The sequence below is a fragment of the Siphateles boraxobius genome, unplaced genomic scaffold (assembly GCF_051911475.1).
Source record: "Siphateles boraxobius isolate OS27281-9 unplaced genomic scaffold, OSU_SipBor_1 6, whole genome shotgun sequence".
In the NCBI taxonomy this organism is placed as follows: Eukaryota; Metazoa; Chordata; class Actinopteri; order Cypriniformes; family Leuciscidae; genus Siphateles; species Siphateles boraxobius.
The window spans coordinates 15,794,827-15,815,126 of NW_027509186.1; the positions used below are offsets into that span (position 1 = coordinate 15,794,827).

General features: G+C 37.3%; 2 protein-coding genes across 17 annotated transcripts; one reads left to right on the forward strand and one right to left on the reverse strand.

Moving 5' to 3' along the window:
- Positions 1-40: 40 nt before the first annotated feature.
- Positions 41-14,972, forward strand: proser3 (proline and serine rich 3). Of its 15 annotated transcripts, none has more exons than XM_077207842.1 (14): positions 41-84; positions 343-436; positions 532-643; positions 1,659-1,954; positions 6,402-6,556; positions 6,687-6,802; positions 8,008-8,093; positions 8,975-9,108; positions 9,423-9,625; positions 10,752-11,203; positions 11,333-11,522; positions 12,490-12,664; positions 13,767-13,848; positions 14,799-14,972. In XM_077207842.1, the coding sequence occupies exons 2-14, from the start codon at positions 426-428 to the stop codon at positions 14,827-14,829; spliced, it is 2,043 nt and encodes a 680-aa protein (XP_077063957.1). In that variant the 5' UTR covers positions 41-84; positions 343-425; the 3' UTR covers positions 14,830-14,972. The 15 variants fall into 15 exon arrangements, with proteins under 15 accessions (XP_077063957.1, XP_077063956.1, XP_077063963.1 ...); XM_077207841.1 differs by having other exon boundaries at positions 43-84; positions 9,420-9,625; XM_077207848.1 differs by having other exon boundaries at positions 43-84; positions 9,465-9,625.
- On the reverse strand, positions 14,772-17,042 carry hspb6 (heat shock protein, alpha-crystallin-related, b6). 2 transcript variants are annotated; one of them, XM_077207861.1, is made up of 4 exons: positions 16,410-16,696; positions 15,829-15,951; positions 15,501-15,683; positions 15,333-15,412 (listed from the first exon to the last, which is right to left on the reverse strand). In XM_077207861.1, the coding sequence occupies exons 1-3, from the start codon at positions 16,566-16,568 to the stop codon at positions 15,516-15,518; spliced, it is 450 nt and encodes a 149-aa protein (XP_077063976.1). In that variant the 5' UTR covers positions 16,569-16,696; the 3' UTR covers positions 15,333-15,412; positions 15,501-15,515. The 2 variants fall into 2 exon arrangements, with proteins under 2 accessions (XP_077063975.1, XP_077063976.1); XM_077207860.1 differs by having other exon boundaries at positions 14,772-15,683; positions 16,410-17,042.
- Positions 17,043-20,300: the final 3,258 nt, after the last annotated feature.

The following is a 20,300-nucleotide window of genomic DNA, read 5'->3' on the forward strand; positions in this document are numbered from 1 at the left end:
TGGTCAGCTGTTTTCAACAACAATGTAAACAACAGTGTTCGGACTGCATATCCCAGGATACAACACGGTCACCCAATTCGAAAAGTAAGCGGAGATACATTCTTGAAGAATTATCAGTCTATACAACAAATGTGCAATACGATTGTGTTTATATTCGGATATGTGTTGTTTTTAAGATTTAAAATAGCGCATGTCTTAATAAATACTGTGCTAAATGACCGTTTAATTATCCCTTAGTAACGTAACTTACTCACGCGACGGTTAAGATACAGTCCACGCTCGTGCAACATAAACACTCTTTCGAATCATAATGCAGTTGCACTAAATTGTGTCTTTATTTAGATATTCATGGATCCTAACTTACATGATGAAATTCCACTTGCCTCTTTTGTTTTAATTGAGCAGAACTGATTTGCTTGAAAACTATGAGATCAAGGTGGGTTGTTGCATGTCAAATGCTTTTAAAGGATCAGATTAAACTGTATTAACGTTACATCATGTTGATATAAAACACGTTCTCACTTTTATTAGCAGTGGAGCTGTTTTCACAAAACAGAATCCATTTCCTCCAGACCCTCCTTTGTCCAGGAGCCACTACAGCCCATCTAGATTCAGAAAAATCCCTAAGCAACAAAGAAGGCTGGTGAGAGAAGTGACTTTTCATTACACTTTGTTTTATGTGCTTTCAATAGTTGTAGGTTGCAATTGGCAGATACATGTTTGGAATAGCATACCTCTATCTGTATAATGTACACAGCATGTGCATTTTGAATTTGAAGCAAAATTCATTTTAAAGTACACAAATGACTATGGTAGACTTGTAATGCATGAAACCATTGCATAGTGGCATTGCATACTATATATTTTTAATAGTAGGCAGTATGTAGCATTCTTTTCCAAAGCATTGAATGTGGTAAAGAGTTGGGAAATTATTCAAACTTTATTAGTGTGATGGGTAAAATCAATTTTGATAAAGCATATACCTACATATAAGTAACCTACATATAAACAACATACAGTAATGTGACAAAATAATGAACGTCTCAATCCCGAAGACTCAGGAGGTGAACTAATCAATTATTTTTCTGATACCAACTACATAGCTTCAGCTTATGAGGGATGTGATATGACAAAAGAACGACTCGGATCGGGTAGTGAGATAAACTAACAGACAAACAAATCATTTTGTTTCTTATAATTTCACCTTGGTTATATTATACTTTTTTTCTTATTCAAAATGTGATCAACAAGTAAGTAGATGTGGCTGCTTCTCAAACAAGAAAAAATGTAGGGCCGGACTTGATTTTGTCCATTGGGAATTGGATGGTGGGATGGTTGTGGTTTGCTATTGGTCGATCTCGTGAGTGACAGATTGTCCCGCCCCCGCAGCACTAAACACATTGTCAGAGAAAAGAATGTCGCTGCAAGAGGGAGGGAAAGTTATTTTGATTAAAGATTATGAGGGCACATTAATTAAAAAAATAGACTGCAAACATTGCATAAAAAACAAGAATTGTCCTTTTTGATTTCATGGTGACTTCAACAAGTGATTGGTATCTCAATGCAATGATAACTGCTAACTGCAAGTGCTGAGATTAGAAAAACATGACTTTAACTGACAAAAGCACATTGTGATGTTGTCTTTTTTTGCATTGCAGGCCTTGAGTCCTGTCCGGTTTGCTGAGCCACCCAGTCTTCCACATCCTCCTACTCAGATTCCACAGTTGAGGACGGAAGACCAGGTTCTCCATGAAAGATCACGTAGTGTCCTGCTCTGCCCTCCTTCGTCTAATGAACGCCAGCTGAACTTCTCAGAGTCTTGGCCTTCTACGGACCCGAGTTACTCCACAGACGACACTAATGCTTCTCCTTGCTCTGAAGCTCAGATGCAAGCCATGAGAAACATGCTTTCACCAGTGACAACGGGGGCAAATGAACCATCAGTTCTTGCGAAGTAAGAGACATCTCTATTGGCAATATTACCAAGTGTACCATACCGATACTAAAATGTGACGTGAAAACACTTCAGATCACTGATTGGTCAGAGAGAATCCTCACTGGATTTTCATTGGATTTGCAACACAAGACACTAAACCTGCTAGATTTAAAGGGGTGGGCCTTTTCACAAGATGTAAAATAAGTCTCTGATGTCCCCAGAGTGTGTATGTGAAGTTTTATCTCAAAATACCCACAGATATTTTTAAATGGCATGTTAAAATTGTCACTTTTTTAGGGTAAACAAAAACCATAGACTGTAAAAAAATATGGACATAGTGTCCATGACGTCACCCGTAGGTTTCTGAAGAGCGTTTTTGAAGCCTAAAGTGGGCGGAGTCTGCCATTGCCATCTTGGCAGCGCGTCGCCACGCGTCACTCCCGGATAAACGAAAATGGGTAAAAAGGTGGGTTTTGGGTGGAGTTGAGGTGCCTGGATGCTGAAACTACGCCCGCTTAGCTCGACGTGATCGAGTTTGCTCAGGCTAAGGAGCTAATGTGCTACTGGCCTCGCGCTAAAGTGACAGCTGACTTGAAGAAGTAGGCCTAAAGCCAATAGTTAAAGTTCATGTTTTTGCCCTTTGAAATACTATAATAGTTAAAAGACATAACTAACCGTGAGGCTATGTGTATTGTGATGCATTATTATTCTGCTAGATAAAAATGTATTATCATACAGTAACTTACAATATTTGCTCTGAGCGTGTGTGTGAAAGTGATTCATGCACATACATGTCAGTCGTAGAGAGCTTTATTCAGTCCATTTTCAATTCTGATAGATATTACCTAGAAGTTCAAGTAAATGTACTAGAAATCTGCACTTGTTTAAGGGATGGAGAGAAAGCAATGACACCTGCAGGATGTCATCTGACGGTACTTTTTATTTAACACTAAAAAGTTAAATAAGCATATTATTAGTCTATCTGTTCCGTAAGATCAACGGCACCGCAGAACGAGTGTGGCCTCTATATCTTAGACGTTTTTAAATCTGAACTCCAAAAAGCAACGAAATTGTCAGACATCCATGAGTGCATGTTCACAGAGGAAAACAACTGAAGAACAGCGCTGGTTGTTCTTTCGTTACTCGACAACGACGGAATCCAATGGCGTGGGCGAAGGTATAAGGCGTGTATTACATTTTAATGAAATAATCCCGAAAAAAGTATACCTCACACACAGTGTTGCCAACTTAGCGCCTTTGTCGCTATTTTTAGCGACTTTTCAGACCCCTTTAGCGACACTTTTTAAAAAAAAGCGACTAGCAACAAATCTAGCGACTTTTTAGACAAACCTCAGTAACCTCCAAATGTTGCCAGCACAGTCCTGCGAGCGCGAGGTCTTGCTTTCTCTCTGCCGTCACACCTCTCTCTGCGTCTACCCTGTTCAGTGAATGGCTGAGAGGAGCACCAGCACGCCAGCTGACAGACGTGAATGAGCAGTGTTGTTTCCACGGACTTATCACTTATCTGCTTCTCTTTTGTTGTATATTTAAAGAATTTAGTTTGACCATTTTATTTTCCTTTCTTTTCTTGTGCTTATCACTTGTAATACTCACTATCACAGTGCTTTAGTTCACGCAGTTCCTGAACTCTCTCAATTCAGATAATTTTACACATATAAAATATGTAGTCATTCACTAGCTACTTGTTCTATTGTCTGACAAACAATATAGGAAATGAGAACATTCGGCTATATTAATATTATATTGTATTGTATTAAAGGGATAGTTCACCCAAAAATGAAAATTCTGTCAGTATTTACCCTCCCTCATGTTGTTCCAACCCCGTAAGACCTTTGTTCATATTCGGAACATGAACTAATATATTTTTGATGAAATCTGAGAGCTGGATCACTCCTCCATACTAGTCCATAGGCTTCTTCAGAGATTGACACTTGCCAGCCCCGAAAAGTTATTAACACAGTGGCTCAATCTTAAGTTTATCAAGCGACGAGAACACTTTTTGTTCGCAAAAACAAACAAAAATAACAACTTTATTTCAACTATTCATTTCCTTCTCTATGGGCCTCTAGTCAGTTAACTTAGTATTAGGGATGGGCATTCGATTAAATTTTCTTAGTCGATCGTCGGGAGAATTAACGATCGACTATCGATTAATCATTAATATTTTTATATTCAAATTCATTATTTATTTTTATATTATATACTTTTTATAAATTAAAAATGCAATGAAAATACAAACATACAGTGTGTTTTTCCTCGATTGGATCTTTATTACAAGATGATCAACTTGTGGCAGTAAAACTGGACGTTCGGTTAGGCTAAACTTGAAGATATATATGCGCTGCGGTGCTCGAAAGCAACGGAACCTGCAGCTGCGAGTTTGCGTTCTTAAACAGAGACCCTCGTTTGTTTCTAAATAATAAATAATAAAAAAAATCATGTTAAACAATAACTTAACCAAAAACATAATAATACTTAGATCTGACAGGTTTTGTCAAAATGTAACTCAGAACTATCCAAGAACGGAGTCGAGAAAGAGAGTGAGAAAGATTAGCCTACCTACTGTAACAATCAATTCGGCTAGGCTACTTAACAAAGCCTCATAAAAAATAACTAGTAACTCACATACAACTTCTACATCAGTCTACTGATTTTTGTTGAGAAAGATAAGCATGTTGATGACATGATCTGAGGTCAGACGCGACCGCAACCGACCGTCAAGCCTCGTTTACACTTTCGCCTGGCTCTGCAGCGCGAGTCTCCACAGACTGCGCGCGCACCTCCCCAAACGTTGAGGCGTTTATACTCGACGCGCTCGCCTGTGAAACACCGAATACCGCAATGACGTCATTTTTGCCGCGCTCACCTTCGCGCTCGTGCGGACGCGTCGAGTGTAAACAAGGCTTCAGTCCAGCCGCTGAAAACACCCGCTCTGAGGGGGCTGACGTTGCCGGGATGCACAGGTACCTCCGCGCTAACTTGACCAGCCCGGGGAACACGTTCACTTTCCACTCACACTACGCAACGCAGCAGCATTAGTTTAATGATAATCGATAACAAATTAACGTGATCGACGAAATTCTTAATGATCAATAATCGATCGTCGATTAATCATGCCCATCCCTACTTAGTATGGTAGCGTAGAGTTACGTCACACATAGGCTCACTATTGGCCAACGCTGGTCATGTGTGTGATGCATGTGACGTACAACAACAGAAGCTTGCGCTATTACACTAGTGAACTGACTCAAAACATGATATGATTTGATGCTCAGGAAACATTTGTATCATTATTATCAACGTTGAAATCTACGTACTGCTTAATATTTTTATGGGAAATGATGTGATAATCTTTTTTTCACAATTCTTCGATTTGAAAGTTAAAAAGAATAGCATTTATTTGAAACAGAAATATTTTGTAACATTATATGTCTTTAATATCACTTTCAAGTGTAATGCATCCTTGCTGAATAAAATACCTTTTTTTTTTTTATTCTTACTGAAGGTTGTGTATATTTGAAAATATGGCAATTTTCTCTGATCTTTCCGATCCAAATCCAATCGTGAGGTAAATGCCCTCAGAGGAAACTTTTTCATATTCCAGATGAAACTGAACAAAATACATCTAGTGTTGAAGTCACATTCATGTACATTTTACTCCTCCCAAAATGTAATAAATGAACATGCGAGAGCGCTTTATAATGGCTTCCGGTTCACAAATATGACAGCGCTGCTGCAACACACATTACCACAGATATGGCTGAGCATCTCTTCAACAAGCCGATGTGCAAACTGCCGCAAATGAAACTGAAAGTTTAGCTCACATCGTGAAGTTCAAGACACAGTTGTCTTCATTAAAAGTAGTGACACTAAATTATCTTATCAGTGCTGACCACTCTTGAAATTAGCTAATGATAAATAAAATTCAGCTCATATCTTGCTTTCATTGACAGGACCGTGAATTTGCATATAGCGTGGGAATTAAAGATTCAATTAATATTAGATTTGCAGAGATGCAGTTATGTTACCATGTGTATATATATTTTATGTGTGATATAAAAATGTATGTACTATTTCTGTGTTAGGGCGCTCTTCCACTGCATGGTACGGCTCGGCACCACTGGCTCGGCTCGCTTAAACATTATTATTATTATTATATATTAATCGCTTTTTTACATCTGGAACTGGACTTAGTTGTCAAAAATCCAGTAATTTCACACACTATTTTCTATGTAGTGAACCATGCAATTGAATGTCAACGGTAGCTTTCCTTATTAGTGGTGTTCTAGAGTAACGTTTCCGCATGTGGTGAGTCTGGTGACACATTAGCCTAATTCTCAGATGAGCAGGTCTGGGACATTTAAAACACCCTTTTGTTTACATTTAAGAATATATTGTTGCTTGTTCGTTATGTGACATCCTTCTTGCAATGAAATCCTTCAAGGTACATTGAACGCTTCCGTTTTGGAAGGCCACAGAGTCGCGAAGAAAGACAGCTTCAGGCAACAGTGGGAAGAGATGATCAGCCGTTTTGGTGGATGTCCACATCCCCTCTATCCACTTCAACACCAACGCAAACATCAGAAAAACATATCAGAGGTGAGCTGACCCAGTTGATTAATACAGGCCTGTACTACTTAGAAAAATACATGTTTTATTTATTTTTTTGGATTGATAATATAAAGTATTTCAGATAATTTTCCTTTGTGTGTGTATATCCTGTGTTTAGATCCACTTGACCTCATGAAGGATGGCCCTACCAGCTCCCAGAGCCCAATCTCAAAGCTACTGCATGATGAAACCACACTGTCTCCAGCTAGACACATGCTTGACATCAGTATGCTGGTAGGTTTTGCATAATTTCATAAAAGTCATTTTTACCATATGTTAAAGAGAATGCTGAACAATTTACAGTTTGTTATATTGATTATATTGATGTTGGCTAGGTCTTATATATATATATATGTTGCCATTGCGGTTGAATTGTTTATGCTGTATGTGAGAAGAAAACAATGTATTTCCTCATGTTGCCAGATGTGGTTGCAGTGTGGTGGAGGATTGTTGCCATCTAGTGGTGGTAGCTGGGAAATCTCCCACCATGAGTGTGCTTCATTTAGAGCAGTGAGGGGGTTTTTTCTTAAGAAATCAATCTTTTTATTCAGCAAAGATCCATACAATTTATCAAAAGTGACAGTAAAGACATTTATAATGTTACAAAAGTCCATTGATGATGTCCAATGATGTCCATTTCAAATGAATGCTGTGCTTTTGAACAGTTATTTTAAATTGTAATGATATTTCACAATGTTACTGTTTTTACTGTTTTTTTTAAATCAAATAAATACAGCCTTGGTGAGCATAAGAGACTTTTTCACAAATATTTTTAAAAATCCAACCGATCCCAAATATTTGTTACAAATGTACTTTGTCTGTGTGTGTGTAAATATATATATATATATATATACAAACAAAACAAAATTGCACAGATCGGCAGGAACGGTATTGTAATGCTTTGTTTAACTTGCATGTTGCATTTATGGAGACGACTCTAGAATGCGTCCGCGTTAAAGGAAGAACTCACTCAAACCAGCTGATATAAAGCAGTGTCTATTGAGCATCTAATGTTATTTATACATTTATAAATTCCCCACAACAGAGAGTTGTTATGCAACCCTTGGCACACATTCCCTGTTTTGAGTTGCAGGCCATTACTCGTGGTCTTGTCCTCAGCAATGATTTAACATGCCTGATGGAAACTATCCCTGGCTGTCCTTAAATGTCAGTAGTCAGTAGTGCCTTAGTGACTGTTTTTACTGGTGACAGTATTAGAGTTTTTGATCATTTCATGGATCTTCACCACAAAATTCTGTACAGACATCATCTTAATTATCTGATTTACATTTTAAAATATATTAAAATAGAAAGTTATTTCAAATTGTAATATTTCACAATATTACAGTTGTACTGGATCAAATAAATGCTTTTTGACTATAACTATTTTCTATTTTTGATTTATTCCTGTAATCTCCACCACAAATGACTTCTACCAGTCATTATCTGAGTCATCGCACTGTGACCAAGAAGAACCAGCGATACTGCAGTTACAGGAGCGGGCCGACCGTTTACTGCAGAGAAGGTAAGAGCCCCGCTACACATACTGTAAACACACACTCACTCACTCACTCAAGGGGGGAAATGTCATTTCACAAGCGATTAATGACCACCAACATTTTCAGTTTCCTGCCTGAGTGTCAGGACTGAATGTTCTGTGTGAAAGTCAATACAGTTTCACAATCAAGTGAGCTGTATTATTTTTATTTAGCAAGCATGCATTACATTGCTCAAAAGTCAAGGCACCTTTATTTTTTATAGCGCTTTATACAATAGAGATTGTTTCAATGCAGCTTTGCTGTGGTAAACGGGCAAATAATGATTTAAATTCTGCTGTAAAGCAACTCTAAAAAGATAATAATGTCATGTTTATCTGACGTCAGTTCAGTGTTGATTTAGTTCTGTTCAATAGCTTTAAAGATCGTCAAATTATGAAATATGTTTAATTCATCTATAAAGCAGCTCTGTAGACAGACAAGAGACAATAAAGACAGTTATAATTACAAGATTTCTATTTCAAATAAATTTTATTCTTTTGAACATATATTGTCATAATATCAGTCAAAGGTGCCAATTCCGTGAATGTCCGAGCACCCACGGAAAAACAACCAGACACAAAAGCCTGTGCTTTCTGTTAGTTTTTTTGCACAATAGTAAATTGCATGTACGTTATTAACTCTAAATCATCAGGTATATTAGCGAGACAGCCACTACTTGTGTTGTGACAACACTCATGGAAAGAATATGGTTTTGTTTGGTTGGTAATGTATTTACTTTTCTTTAACTTAACAGTTATGAAGTATATTGGTGGTTGCATTATGACTGCATATTCCACTTTGGGATTTCACTTCGAGTCATTAGCTTTGACTAGTTAAGGTTTTAAGCATTTAAACCTTGTGTTTTTAGTGAGTATTCTCTCAGCAGTGGCTCCGTGCCTATCAGCTCTGAGGGTTTGGGCTGCTCCGATTTCTCCTCCCCCGTGAGCACTGATGAGCCGGTCCGAAGACCAGTCATGTCCACCTTAATGGGCTCAATCAACAGTAAGTAACAGGTGTAACACATAAAAGAACATCATCAGCACATTTAGTGTCATGTAACATGCTGCACACTATTTATCCTTTTCAGAACATCTTTGTGTTGCCGATTTCAAAAACACATCCTTATCAGATTAAAATGCACCGGCACCTCTTACCACAAATGCTGTAAAAAGAAGAAGTGGTTTTGTAAATATGCGCAGTTAACTAAAAACAAACTGAAAGGGTATAATTGCCGTTTTGGCCTGCAAGGTATTTATATTAGAAAAATAAAATTGCATTAGATATTTTTGTTTGTTTGTTTCTGTCTCTAAAAGTAGTTTTAGAGCCCAGTTTGTGTGAGGGAATGTCTTTTCCACCAGCAGTTGGTTCTGAGGGGTCAGGTGTCCGTCGTGAAGATGACATCCTGTTTCAGTGGCGTCTAAGGAGGAAGATGGAACAGGCCAGACGATGGAGTCAGGAGGCCCCTTCCCACAATTCTCTTCTCCATATACCTCCATCACACACTATAGTAACAAACCAGGTGAACCAATGCCTCAGTGCACATTAGGGTTACTTTTTTTTATTATTATTATTTTTTATATTTCCCAAAAAGTCAAATGATTAAAAATATTTTTGTTTTTTGCAGTCTTTATATTGCAGTGTCCTATTCATACTTTGCAGTCACGTGACTACCATGGATACCTGGCGGGCAGCAAACGCTGACAAAATGGCGACAAACAGTGGCCAGCCAGTATAGTGAGGCTATTTTGTTTCCATAGCACACTAACAAAACGTTTAATGACACTAATAACACGAAAAACAATACAATTACTAAATATTAATAATATCACTAAATTGATAGGCCTAAAAACAGTCTTTAGTTCACGAACAGCATAAAAAATCTGTGAAAATCAAAAGCAGCTTCAAAAACTTGTTTTAAAAGAAATATTCTTCCATTTTTTTACTGTCATTAATGTAGGTCCACAAGAGAAATATTAAGCCAGTAAATTAAGATCGCTATACCGTTATATCCATCGTCGTCTCTGAGAGAACGCGGCGTTAATGCAGCGACAGATGCTTAAAGCTCAGTCCGTTTCTACTTTCACTTTGAGCACGTTTACATGCACGTTCTTAACCCGATTATGCTGAATAATAGTGCATCCAATCGCACAACAACTATCTGGCATGTCGTTTACACCTCAAAACACAAACATTTGTATATTAAAACTGGCGACGTCCTGGCAAGATCCTTGATTAGTTTACTGGTTTTCGTTGCTAGAGAACGACGTTCTTGCCCGCCAGCCAGTACTTGTGACGTCACGTGCAAAGTTTGAATAATATAATAAAATATAAAGAGACATTTTAACTTATTAATATTTTTCGGGAAATATTTGTGTATGATATGATGCATTAATTCGTACTGAAAATATTTTTTTCCAGTTTTCTTTTTTTAAATAACATGGGAATTGTTTTAAAGGTTGATTACTTATTTTGCTATCATAAATGCATGATTATATATGGTTAGTTGCATTGTATAAATTGCATTTCACATTGTTTTTTCCTAAATGGGACCCACATAGAACATGTGACTCACCAGTGTTAAGATTTTCACATTTACTTTCTGCAAACCTTTGTAATGAATACATTTTTCTTCTGTTTGCTTTCAGAAGGTACAACATAGCACTTTAGACAGCACGCCTCATCAGAGAGCAAATCTCTCATTCACTCCGGTCACCTTCGCTAGCCTCGAACCTCCAGTCCCTGAGTCTGCTCTCCCCATTTCAAGCCCCAGCATCTCCAGACTTCAGCCTGATGTCACCCGGGAACAACCAGACCCCAATATCCAACCTAAACCCCTTCCCCAGCGCTCCAGGAACACTGTCAAAAAGAATCTTGAAACCCCTTCTGCCCAACCACAGCATCACAAGCAAATCAGAACACAAGTCAGTATCCCAGAAACTACTGAAAAGCACGGCAGATCGAAGAGGTCCTCTTCTCCATCTCCACAGACTTCTGACAGCACAGAGGACCGGTGGCCGGCAGTCACAGCAGTCAAAAGACAGACTGAAAACGAGAGACGTGAGAAGAAACCTTCATACCAAAAGAAAAAATCTGAACGGTATTTTAGATGTTTTACATAATTGTCCTAAAACAGACTGTGACCAAACCAGACATAACATTGCAAGTGTTTAATAACATGTAATTGTACTATTAATGTTTAATATGAAACATTTTCTTACATTTCTAGACATGGTGGCGAGCGAGGCAGCATTCCAATGAGGGCTAGAAATTCTAGGGGTCATGAAGGGGTCAATCGCAAGCCGGAGGAGCCGAGTGTAAATAACAGGTGGCAGGAAGAGGGTCAAAGGTCGACACGAGGAAAACTGTCTGGAAATCAAGCACCACCACCCTCACCTATACACAATGCTCTAGGACAGGTTTGTGGGCTTGTTTTATGACACATTACAGTTTTTTGAAGATGTTGACACATGATCCTTTAGTTTGTAAATGTGTAAATAGGGTTAAATGTTCATTTTGAATTAAGAAGATTAAATTCAAATCTCCATTTGATTCACAATCTCCATTCAATTCATTTCCATTTCGATTAATTTAGATATTTATCAGTTGCGGTACATGGCAGTTTTTCTCAAGGAAAACAAATTGCACATAATACAGATTTTATAATAATATTACAACAATAACTTTTTAATGATCGTTTTTATTCGGTGGGTGGCATTAAATCTTCTTTTCATGACAGATTTATTCAAACATGATTTAAAACATGATATTGAAGAACAGATCAAGTAAAAATATGATGTATGTGTAATAGTGTCTATATTTAACAAAATCCTCCTCTCAAGAGTTTTATTCTATCTTTCCTGAGGTAAATGTTGTTTACGAGCTGTTTTCGCTGCTTTCTGCGACATGATACATGATGTTCAGCTTCATTCATGTTTGTTTTGTGCTGGAACTATAAGTAAATCAGAAGAGACGATCAGTTCACGTGCAGTGATCTGTCACGCCACATTAAAGAGAATTTATTGTTTCAATTTTGTAATGAAATTTACACAATTCGAAAGCTGAGACTTTGTTTCATATCAAAAGTATCAAAGAATATAGCTTATTGTGATTATTGGATGGGAGGCGCGCTAAGATAATGTTTAGTGAACGTTTGGTCAAGCATCAACTGAAAACAGCAGAAGACTAAAAGATTGATTCTTGGGATTTAAGAATACATATCAGTTCATCAAAATGAGAATCAATTAAAATTGAGAAATCGATATTTCAACCAACTAGCTGTATCTCATCCTGTTTATTATACGGTTAACAGTAACTGTACGTGATCTCTTATTTTCTTTTGAAACAGACTAGCAAATATTAAAACGCTGTTCTTGACATTGACAGGTTGTCTCTGAAGTGCTTTTTGCAGAGACAGATTCCCCAACCCTGTGCAAAACTGAGAGTTCTTCAGACTCCCCAACATATACCCCACCTCCACCCCCACAATCCCCAGTTGCTTCTTGTCCTGGTGTGCAGCAACCCTTCGAGGTCATAGATCAACTCATGCAGGATGCAGAAGGTAGGGCAGTTGTAAAACTGTATGACAACCTGCATTTAACTGGTCACGTAAGACTAGAGTTGAGTGTTTTAGCCTGTTATAAATAGCATGATTGACCCGTCAAGGTGTGCTTAGAACAACAGAATTCAATGTAGATTGAACTTATACCAATGCTAGTACATTGTATATATGTCAGAAAATGAGAGCCAGCCAACGCGAGAACACAGATTTGAATTTAGAATTTGTTGATCACATCATCTGAACGTTTTAATCACACCAGTGTGAACGATCGTACGCGTCAAAGGGTTAACTAGCGATCACATGCGGTGATGATGCTTTTTACTTCAGTTTCGGAGAACCAGAGGACAAATATTTCAACAGACAGCTGAGGCATTATAAGTGGCACTGAAATGAGGCACCGAAATCTGCATTTTGATTCGGTCCTGTCACATACCGGATACTTAGGTAACGTTACCGGTTCCATATCGGTGCCCGGTTTTGGTACCCAACCCTAGTCATCGAATGCCCATTTTCCACAAGTTGGTATGATTCTTTATGGTCTTCATGTAAAGTTTGTAACATACTTTGGTTAAAATTCCTCAATGGTTGTGTAAAACAACACCATTTAACCTTCTCAAAAACAGCTCTGTCCACAGTGACCTGTTTTGGTGCATGTCTCTTTAAATGATAATGAGCGACTGCTCACCCCACCCCTCTCTTCCATGGGAAGACACAAGACTGCCTTGGTGGACTCTATACGGGGGAAATATGCTAATACGGGACAGTCCGTCAATGGTTGAGCACGGAGCATGAGCAATATGGCATCATATTGCTCAGAAAATCCAAAGGCTTGATTATTGAGAGTGTTAGGCTTTTTGAGGATTAAAACATGGCAAAGACACATTTATATGCAAACACAATATAAAAGTGGATTTTGCACCCGATGACCCCTTTAAAGAACACCATTTTTATTTGTAACAGTCTTTTGTCTTTTTTTTTAATCAATTTAATTTTCTTTAAAAAAACCTTACTGACCAGAAACTTATGAATGGTATTGTATACATAAATATAGAAACAACTTTTTCTCTTCTCTTATCCTGATATCACATATCTTACATAACAGACTCGGATGGGCAGGAGTTTGAAGACGATCCTTTGTTGCAAGTCCTCAGAGAGCAAAGGAAATGGGTGAAGGAAAAAATTTGGTGAGAATATCTATGCTTTATCTGTTAGACACAGTGTTGGAGGTAATGCGTTACAAGTAACGCGAGTTACCTAATCAGATTACTTTTTTCAAGTAACTAGTAAAGTAACGCATTACTTTTAAATTCACAAAATGATATCTGATTTACTTTTTCAAACAAGTAACGCAAGTTACTTTGTTTTCTCATGTACTGACTGACAGCTCTCCTGTCCCTCATGTTGAGAGAAATCGTAAGTGCAGAGGAGTTGTGTGTGAACATGATGATTATTGTAACTAGCTCTAAACTAAATGTAAGCATTTACTCATCTCACTCGCACAAAAACACATTCAGTATTCCTCAAAATCAATAAAAACTGTGAAATGCGAATTCAGAATCTGCATTAACATGTTAAATTACACAAATATATACTTTATGTATTTAATCTCACTTTATTAATCAGTGTATTTGCTACTGACCTTCGATGATCCAATAGGCAAAATGACTGTAAATAAACAACACATTTGTGTTTGATTATTTTCTTTTTATTGCTGAGTGTTGAATTTTTTTCCACCTGCATCCTATTCTTCTGCAGTCCAGAATGGCAGCACAGCTGAAATGTTTTTTTTAGCTGCGCCCTCTACTGGACAGATGTGATTTTGCATTTCCTTCAGCCTCAAGCTTATTCATTTCAAGAACCTTTACATTAGCCAAAATAGCTTTTTTTTAATTATTATTAAAAAACAAGCAATCCCAGCCCAGGTGAGGAAAAGTAACGCAAAAGTAACGTAATGCATTACTTTGCATAACAACTTAGTAACACAATTAATTATTTTTTTAGGGAGTAGCTCAATATTGTAAAGCATTACTTTTAAGAGTAACTTTCACCAACACTGTTTAGACATACATTTACACAAATCTGCATTAGTGAATAACTGCAACTTCAGTGACTTGATTTTTGTTTTATTTTCCAGTGAGGTTGACATGATGATCCAGCAGCTCTGAGGCACACGTTTAATATATCAAAGATGCAATATGTGTCGTACACATTATCATGTTTATATTTGCTACTATTTATTTCTGCTGTTTTATGTTGTGGATTCAAACAATAATGAATGTATTTCTAAATAAAGACCTTTGCAAATAAACAAGTGTTACACTATATTTATTTATATTCAAACTGTACATCACACAAATATTAGATGAACAAAATAACATAATTATTTAAATTAAAAAAATATGTACAAATCTCCACAGTGAGCAAGTGTGACATTATGCGAAACAAAATAATTTGGGTTTGGCTGTGTATGAGCTTTCGATCAGGGGATCCGGTTAACACGCGGACTATTGCAGGATGTGTGCTAAACCGACAGCAAGTGTGAAGAAAATGTGAATACAATCTTCTTGTTGGCTTGGAATCAAGTATGTTTGGAATTAACTGTTGATTAGAGGAGTCCACTGCCACAAGTGGGAGTGAGAGGAAGCAAGTCTGTTTTGGTCTTTTTACCATTGCGTTATGTGAGAAACCGAAAAGATGAGCGCTTTAAGTGCCTTGCAATAACATGTTAAGAGAGCAAAGAATCCAAACGTGTGTGTGTGTGTGTGTGTGTGTGTGTGTGTGTGTGTGTGTGTGTGTGTGTGTGTGTGTGTGTGTGTGTGTGTGTGTGTGTGTGTGTGTGTGTGTGTGCACATCATGGTCCGGTGTGATTTAACAGTCTGGAATTGTCTCCTTGTGTCAGAGGTGCTGAGATTACTAGCATTCCTTCCGGTGACACGGCCGATTCCAGTGCCATGATGTCCACTCCATTTGGGATCCGGTATCGCCGGTTAAACTGACGTGTCACCATTCCTGAACCATCCTAGGATTGAACAAACACATATATCATGCTCTTAAAAGTCATGTCTCAAATGTCCAGTACAGAGTGTTTTATTGCAGGGGTAACATCTGATAATCCTAAAACATGTTAATACATCAGCGTTACAAAGAAACGCTGGGTATCTTACCTTTTTTTGTTCATGTTTTCCCTCAACCACAACATAATCTCCAACTACTTTAACCAGCAGCTCCTCAGGACTGAAGTGTTTCACATCAACTTCCACAGTAAACCCGTTCTTATCACAGGTAACCTGAAAAGAAAGTAAATGTAATCAATTGCCAGGACATTTTTAACTCTACTGCAGAGAGAGATATCTGAATAATCTGAATAATTCATCCAAATTTTGGCATTTCTTGTAACTTATTTATAGACTGTAGCTTTGTATTTTATTACCACTAGTCCTTCTGTTACTAATTCTTTATATAATATATTTTTATATCAACTTAATTTAAACCGTCTATTTACAAGAGAGCCATTTGTCAACAAGTAGGCTAGCCTATATTTGTCTTTGCAAACAAGCGTTTTTAGTTTTGTAATTTCTTATGAATGTATTAGGCCTACTGTAAAACACTTTAATTTATCCACATTTATACATTTTATTTAATAAAATATTAATTGTGTGTTTTTGGCAGTTGTAGTAGTTTATAACAAGTCACCACATATTTAACTTAATTGTGGAAATTTTTATAAGAAACAGCATTATTTTACCTGAGCTGCTCCGGTGTGTTCGGAAACCGGGATTAATAGTTCAGTCGGGGTCCATGAGTAAGGTCCAATCGTCCCGTTCAACCGGGGGAATAATGGCGGGAGAACCCTGTCCCATGGGATGCCGCTCACCGGGAGAGAAGGAGGCAAGTCGAAGTCCATTCTTTTGGGATGAATGTGGAAAAATAACCACCACCAAATAGACTAATACTGCTTCAGAAAATTCGTAGTGCCTTGTTATTATAATGGGAGTCTATAAAGCAGGAAAGCGTTTGCTCTTCAAGTTTGAACTCACTTCGGAGGTTTATAAAGGCTTAAACACCGCCCCTTCTCGTGAGCTCTTCCTCTAAACAAATGCCAAAAATAAGTGGATTGATGGTGCTGTCGAGATCTGAGATACTTAATCATGGAGCACCAAATGTGTTTTAAAGCCATTTGTTGTATCCTAGTGGAATGCCAATGACAGGAGTGGGACTTAACCCCTCCCCTTATTCCCATGATATCCACATTATGTAATGATTCGATGTGGAACACGCTGGCCTTCATTCAAATGGTTCCCTTCTCTCTCATCATCTTCCTGTTTTATATTAAGCAAAGAGAGACATTCAAAATCTGAATGTGCGACTATTCAATGTCAAGAGGTCGTTATGTGTGTGGCCGGCTATAAATAAGTAGGAAAGAGTGCAATACGCGTCCACATGACATAGCACGTGGGGGTCAAAAAGTAAAAACAGGGGTCTTAAAAGTATGCAATGCATTATTTTTCTATACGAGAGCGAGTAGGCTATTTACATATCCAGCAAAGTTTTCAATCACTTTAAGTAGGCCTAACCAAAAAAAAAAAAAAAAAAGATCAGCACGGTCAGTATTCATGTTTCACTTTATTGCACTTTTATATTTCGCAAGTAGCCTACATCACATTAATGGTCTTTTTTATATTAATGTTTGCATTGGGGCGCCAATTGTAGCCTACAATTCGGTAGTGCGGACACAGAAAAAATCCTGACAGGAATTCTTTTAAAATTTTTGAAAACAACAAAACACTGCTGTAGATAACACAATTTGCCTAATTAGACTTTTGACTCAAAACTTAGGCTATAGAGCTAACTTGACATATAGCCTTGTGAAAACAGGTTAACATTCTCTTGTTTGTGTTGTTGTTTGTCTGCTTGGTGTATCTGGACAAAATGGTTTTAGGCTATTGTAGTCAAAGTGTCCCAGACAGCAGCATAGTTTCGGCCCAGATCCGGGTCACATCTGGTGGGCCAAATGTGGATTCCACGCGTACCAGATGCGGGCCGGATCTTGGCTGACACTATGTTGCTGTCTGGGGTGTTAATCATGTTTTTTGGGAACATTGATTACCATTTGTTTTACTGTGAATACCATGGTTTATCTATCATGGTAAATCTATAAAACCATGGTTAGTTATGGGGTGAAGTCAGCAAAAGTGGCACATCAGCTAAAATGGGACAGATAAGCTTTTTGGCAGTGCCCTTTAAAAAAAATTGCGATCGTGGTGGGTTGCCTTGAAATGTTGTCACAATGTTGTACTTAATCTGAATATCACCATTTGATTGGTCAAATATAAACCATGTGGATACTACTCAAGTGCTGGAATGTCTGAGAAAGCACACACATTGTTTAAGTTTAATTCAATTGTTAAGGTTAATATTCTAATACAAACCGCATTTCAATATACATTTTATTACATCGGTTCATGTGATAATTAAAATTTCTGCAATGGTGTGCAAGTTTCTTTGTTCTATTTTTAAAAAAAATATCAAGTTTTGTTACTGACCCCATTTACATTAACGTGTCAGATACAATGGGACAGTAGTATTCAGCTAAAGTGGGACATCATATAAATTAAAAGATAATACATTGTTTAATGTGAAAAGTTGTTTTGTTTTACAGGAAATGTCACAAAGCTATAGGCAGAAAGGGGAAAATGGTTTTTTTGAATATTCAAAAGCTAGTGGAATTAAATGGTTTTCTGAAAACAAATACAAAGCAGGTTATTGCTGGTTCCAAAGTATTTTTTAAAAAGGAACCCAGAGCTGTGCATGAAACATCATCATCAATAAGAACACAATCCGCTAGTGTGTATGTTTTAATAAAGTTATTCTTTTCCATTTTGAAAAATTTCTATAAAAAAAAAAGGATTTGTACAATATCCTGTTGTAAGCAATTGTATTATCCAAGCACAAACTAATGAAAATGTGTGTTCCACTTTACCTGAAAATGGCTGGAGAATAAAAATGGATTCTTATCATTTTTTAATCTCTGTATATTTAATAAAAAATAAAAAAATAATAAAAAAAACACCCATATACCTTCAAAAACTGAAGTTGAAGGTAAGAGACCTTAAGCATTTGTTTAAAACCGTAATCGTGCAGGTAAAATATAGATTTATTTGTATTTAACACAGTTTACCAAAAAGTGTCCACATTTTGCTAACCTCACCCTGTTAGTCATTTTCTCCTTTCCTACACAAGCTAATCTGCAATTAAATGAATTTAATACAATAAAGTAATTTAACTTGAGGCTATTCCAGAATCTGAAATTGTAGTTATTCTGCAGTATTGAATGGACACAACCGCTGCCATCCTGCCAGTTGCCAGGCATTTTCTATCTTAGTGTTAATGAAATGTGGTTGGCAGGCATTCCTAAGTAATGCATGATGCCATATTGCTATTAGTTTGTTTATCAAGTAACGCGTTGAATGCCATTACATAATACAAATCTTAAAAACGTAAACACATCATCAATTAAAAAAGAATCCTGAGCTAATGATGGAAAGCGATTTGGGCCTGATACATTACGGGAGATGTCTCAGAAAAAAGGCAGGAAAATCTACACATTTTGACATGTCTGTTTTCAATCTGTCAAGGATTCATATTAACATTATTATGTCACACTAAACACATTGTGCTGACCTTCAACAACAGATTAATTCACAGCACATTTCTAAGGACATCTTCTTCACATGGATCTTCATCAACTGTCTAATGACCACACGTGGCCTATGAAAGGAACTGGCCCTTGGATTTAAATCATGACCAGTGTTCTGGCAGGAGTGCAAGTCATTGGGGCCGAGGATAACATGTCCTTCTGCTGTTGCCATCCACTGGTAGCAGAAGCAGAACTTTCTGTCCGTGCACTGGCTATAGGTGACTAAAAACAGCACCCAAGAAGATCCACGAGGGGCTTAGCGTTCGCTCAAAAGTTGGATCGAATTTCATAATAGGCGCCTGTACGGGGTTACGAAATCAGACAGAGGCTTCATGCGTCGATATTACAGAGTCTGGTATGCAGAGGGTTTAAAATGATTGCAAGCTGTGTTGATTAGCGAGCAAGAGAACAAGGCAATTCGTTCATCGTGGGGATTTTGCTAGAACCCTCTTGGCCATTTGATGCTTTCACTTTCCACTCACAACAAGCTCTAAAAATGGAAAATGAGTGGCTGAATAATGGAGATTGATTTTCTTTTCAACGTTGCACTTTTTTTAGGTTCAAATATATCCATGTGTATAAAGAAAAGTGTATATTTTTGCTCTAGTTAAGGTTTTCATCACTGAGATTTCTTACCATGTGACATTTTTGATGTCAATGTACAAATATTCCATGTTTCTCATATGTAAAATCATGATTTATACTTGTATAATACAATTACAAAAATACTTTTTAAAGTAGTTTTAGATGGACACATAAACAAGATAGAAAGCCATTTTGACATTGTTTCTAACAGTGAGAATCCTGCATTCTCAGAAATAAGTACATTTAAGGGGGGTTAAACGCTGCCTCTTAACTTACTAGCTTAAAAAAATTGTATTTCTAAATTATTTAAATAGTTCATTTTCATACATTTCTGTATTTCACATGATAAAAACA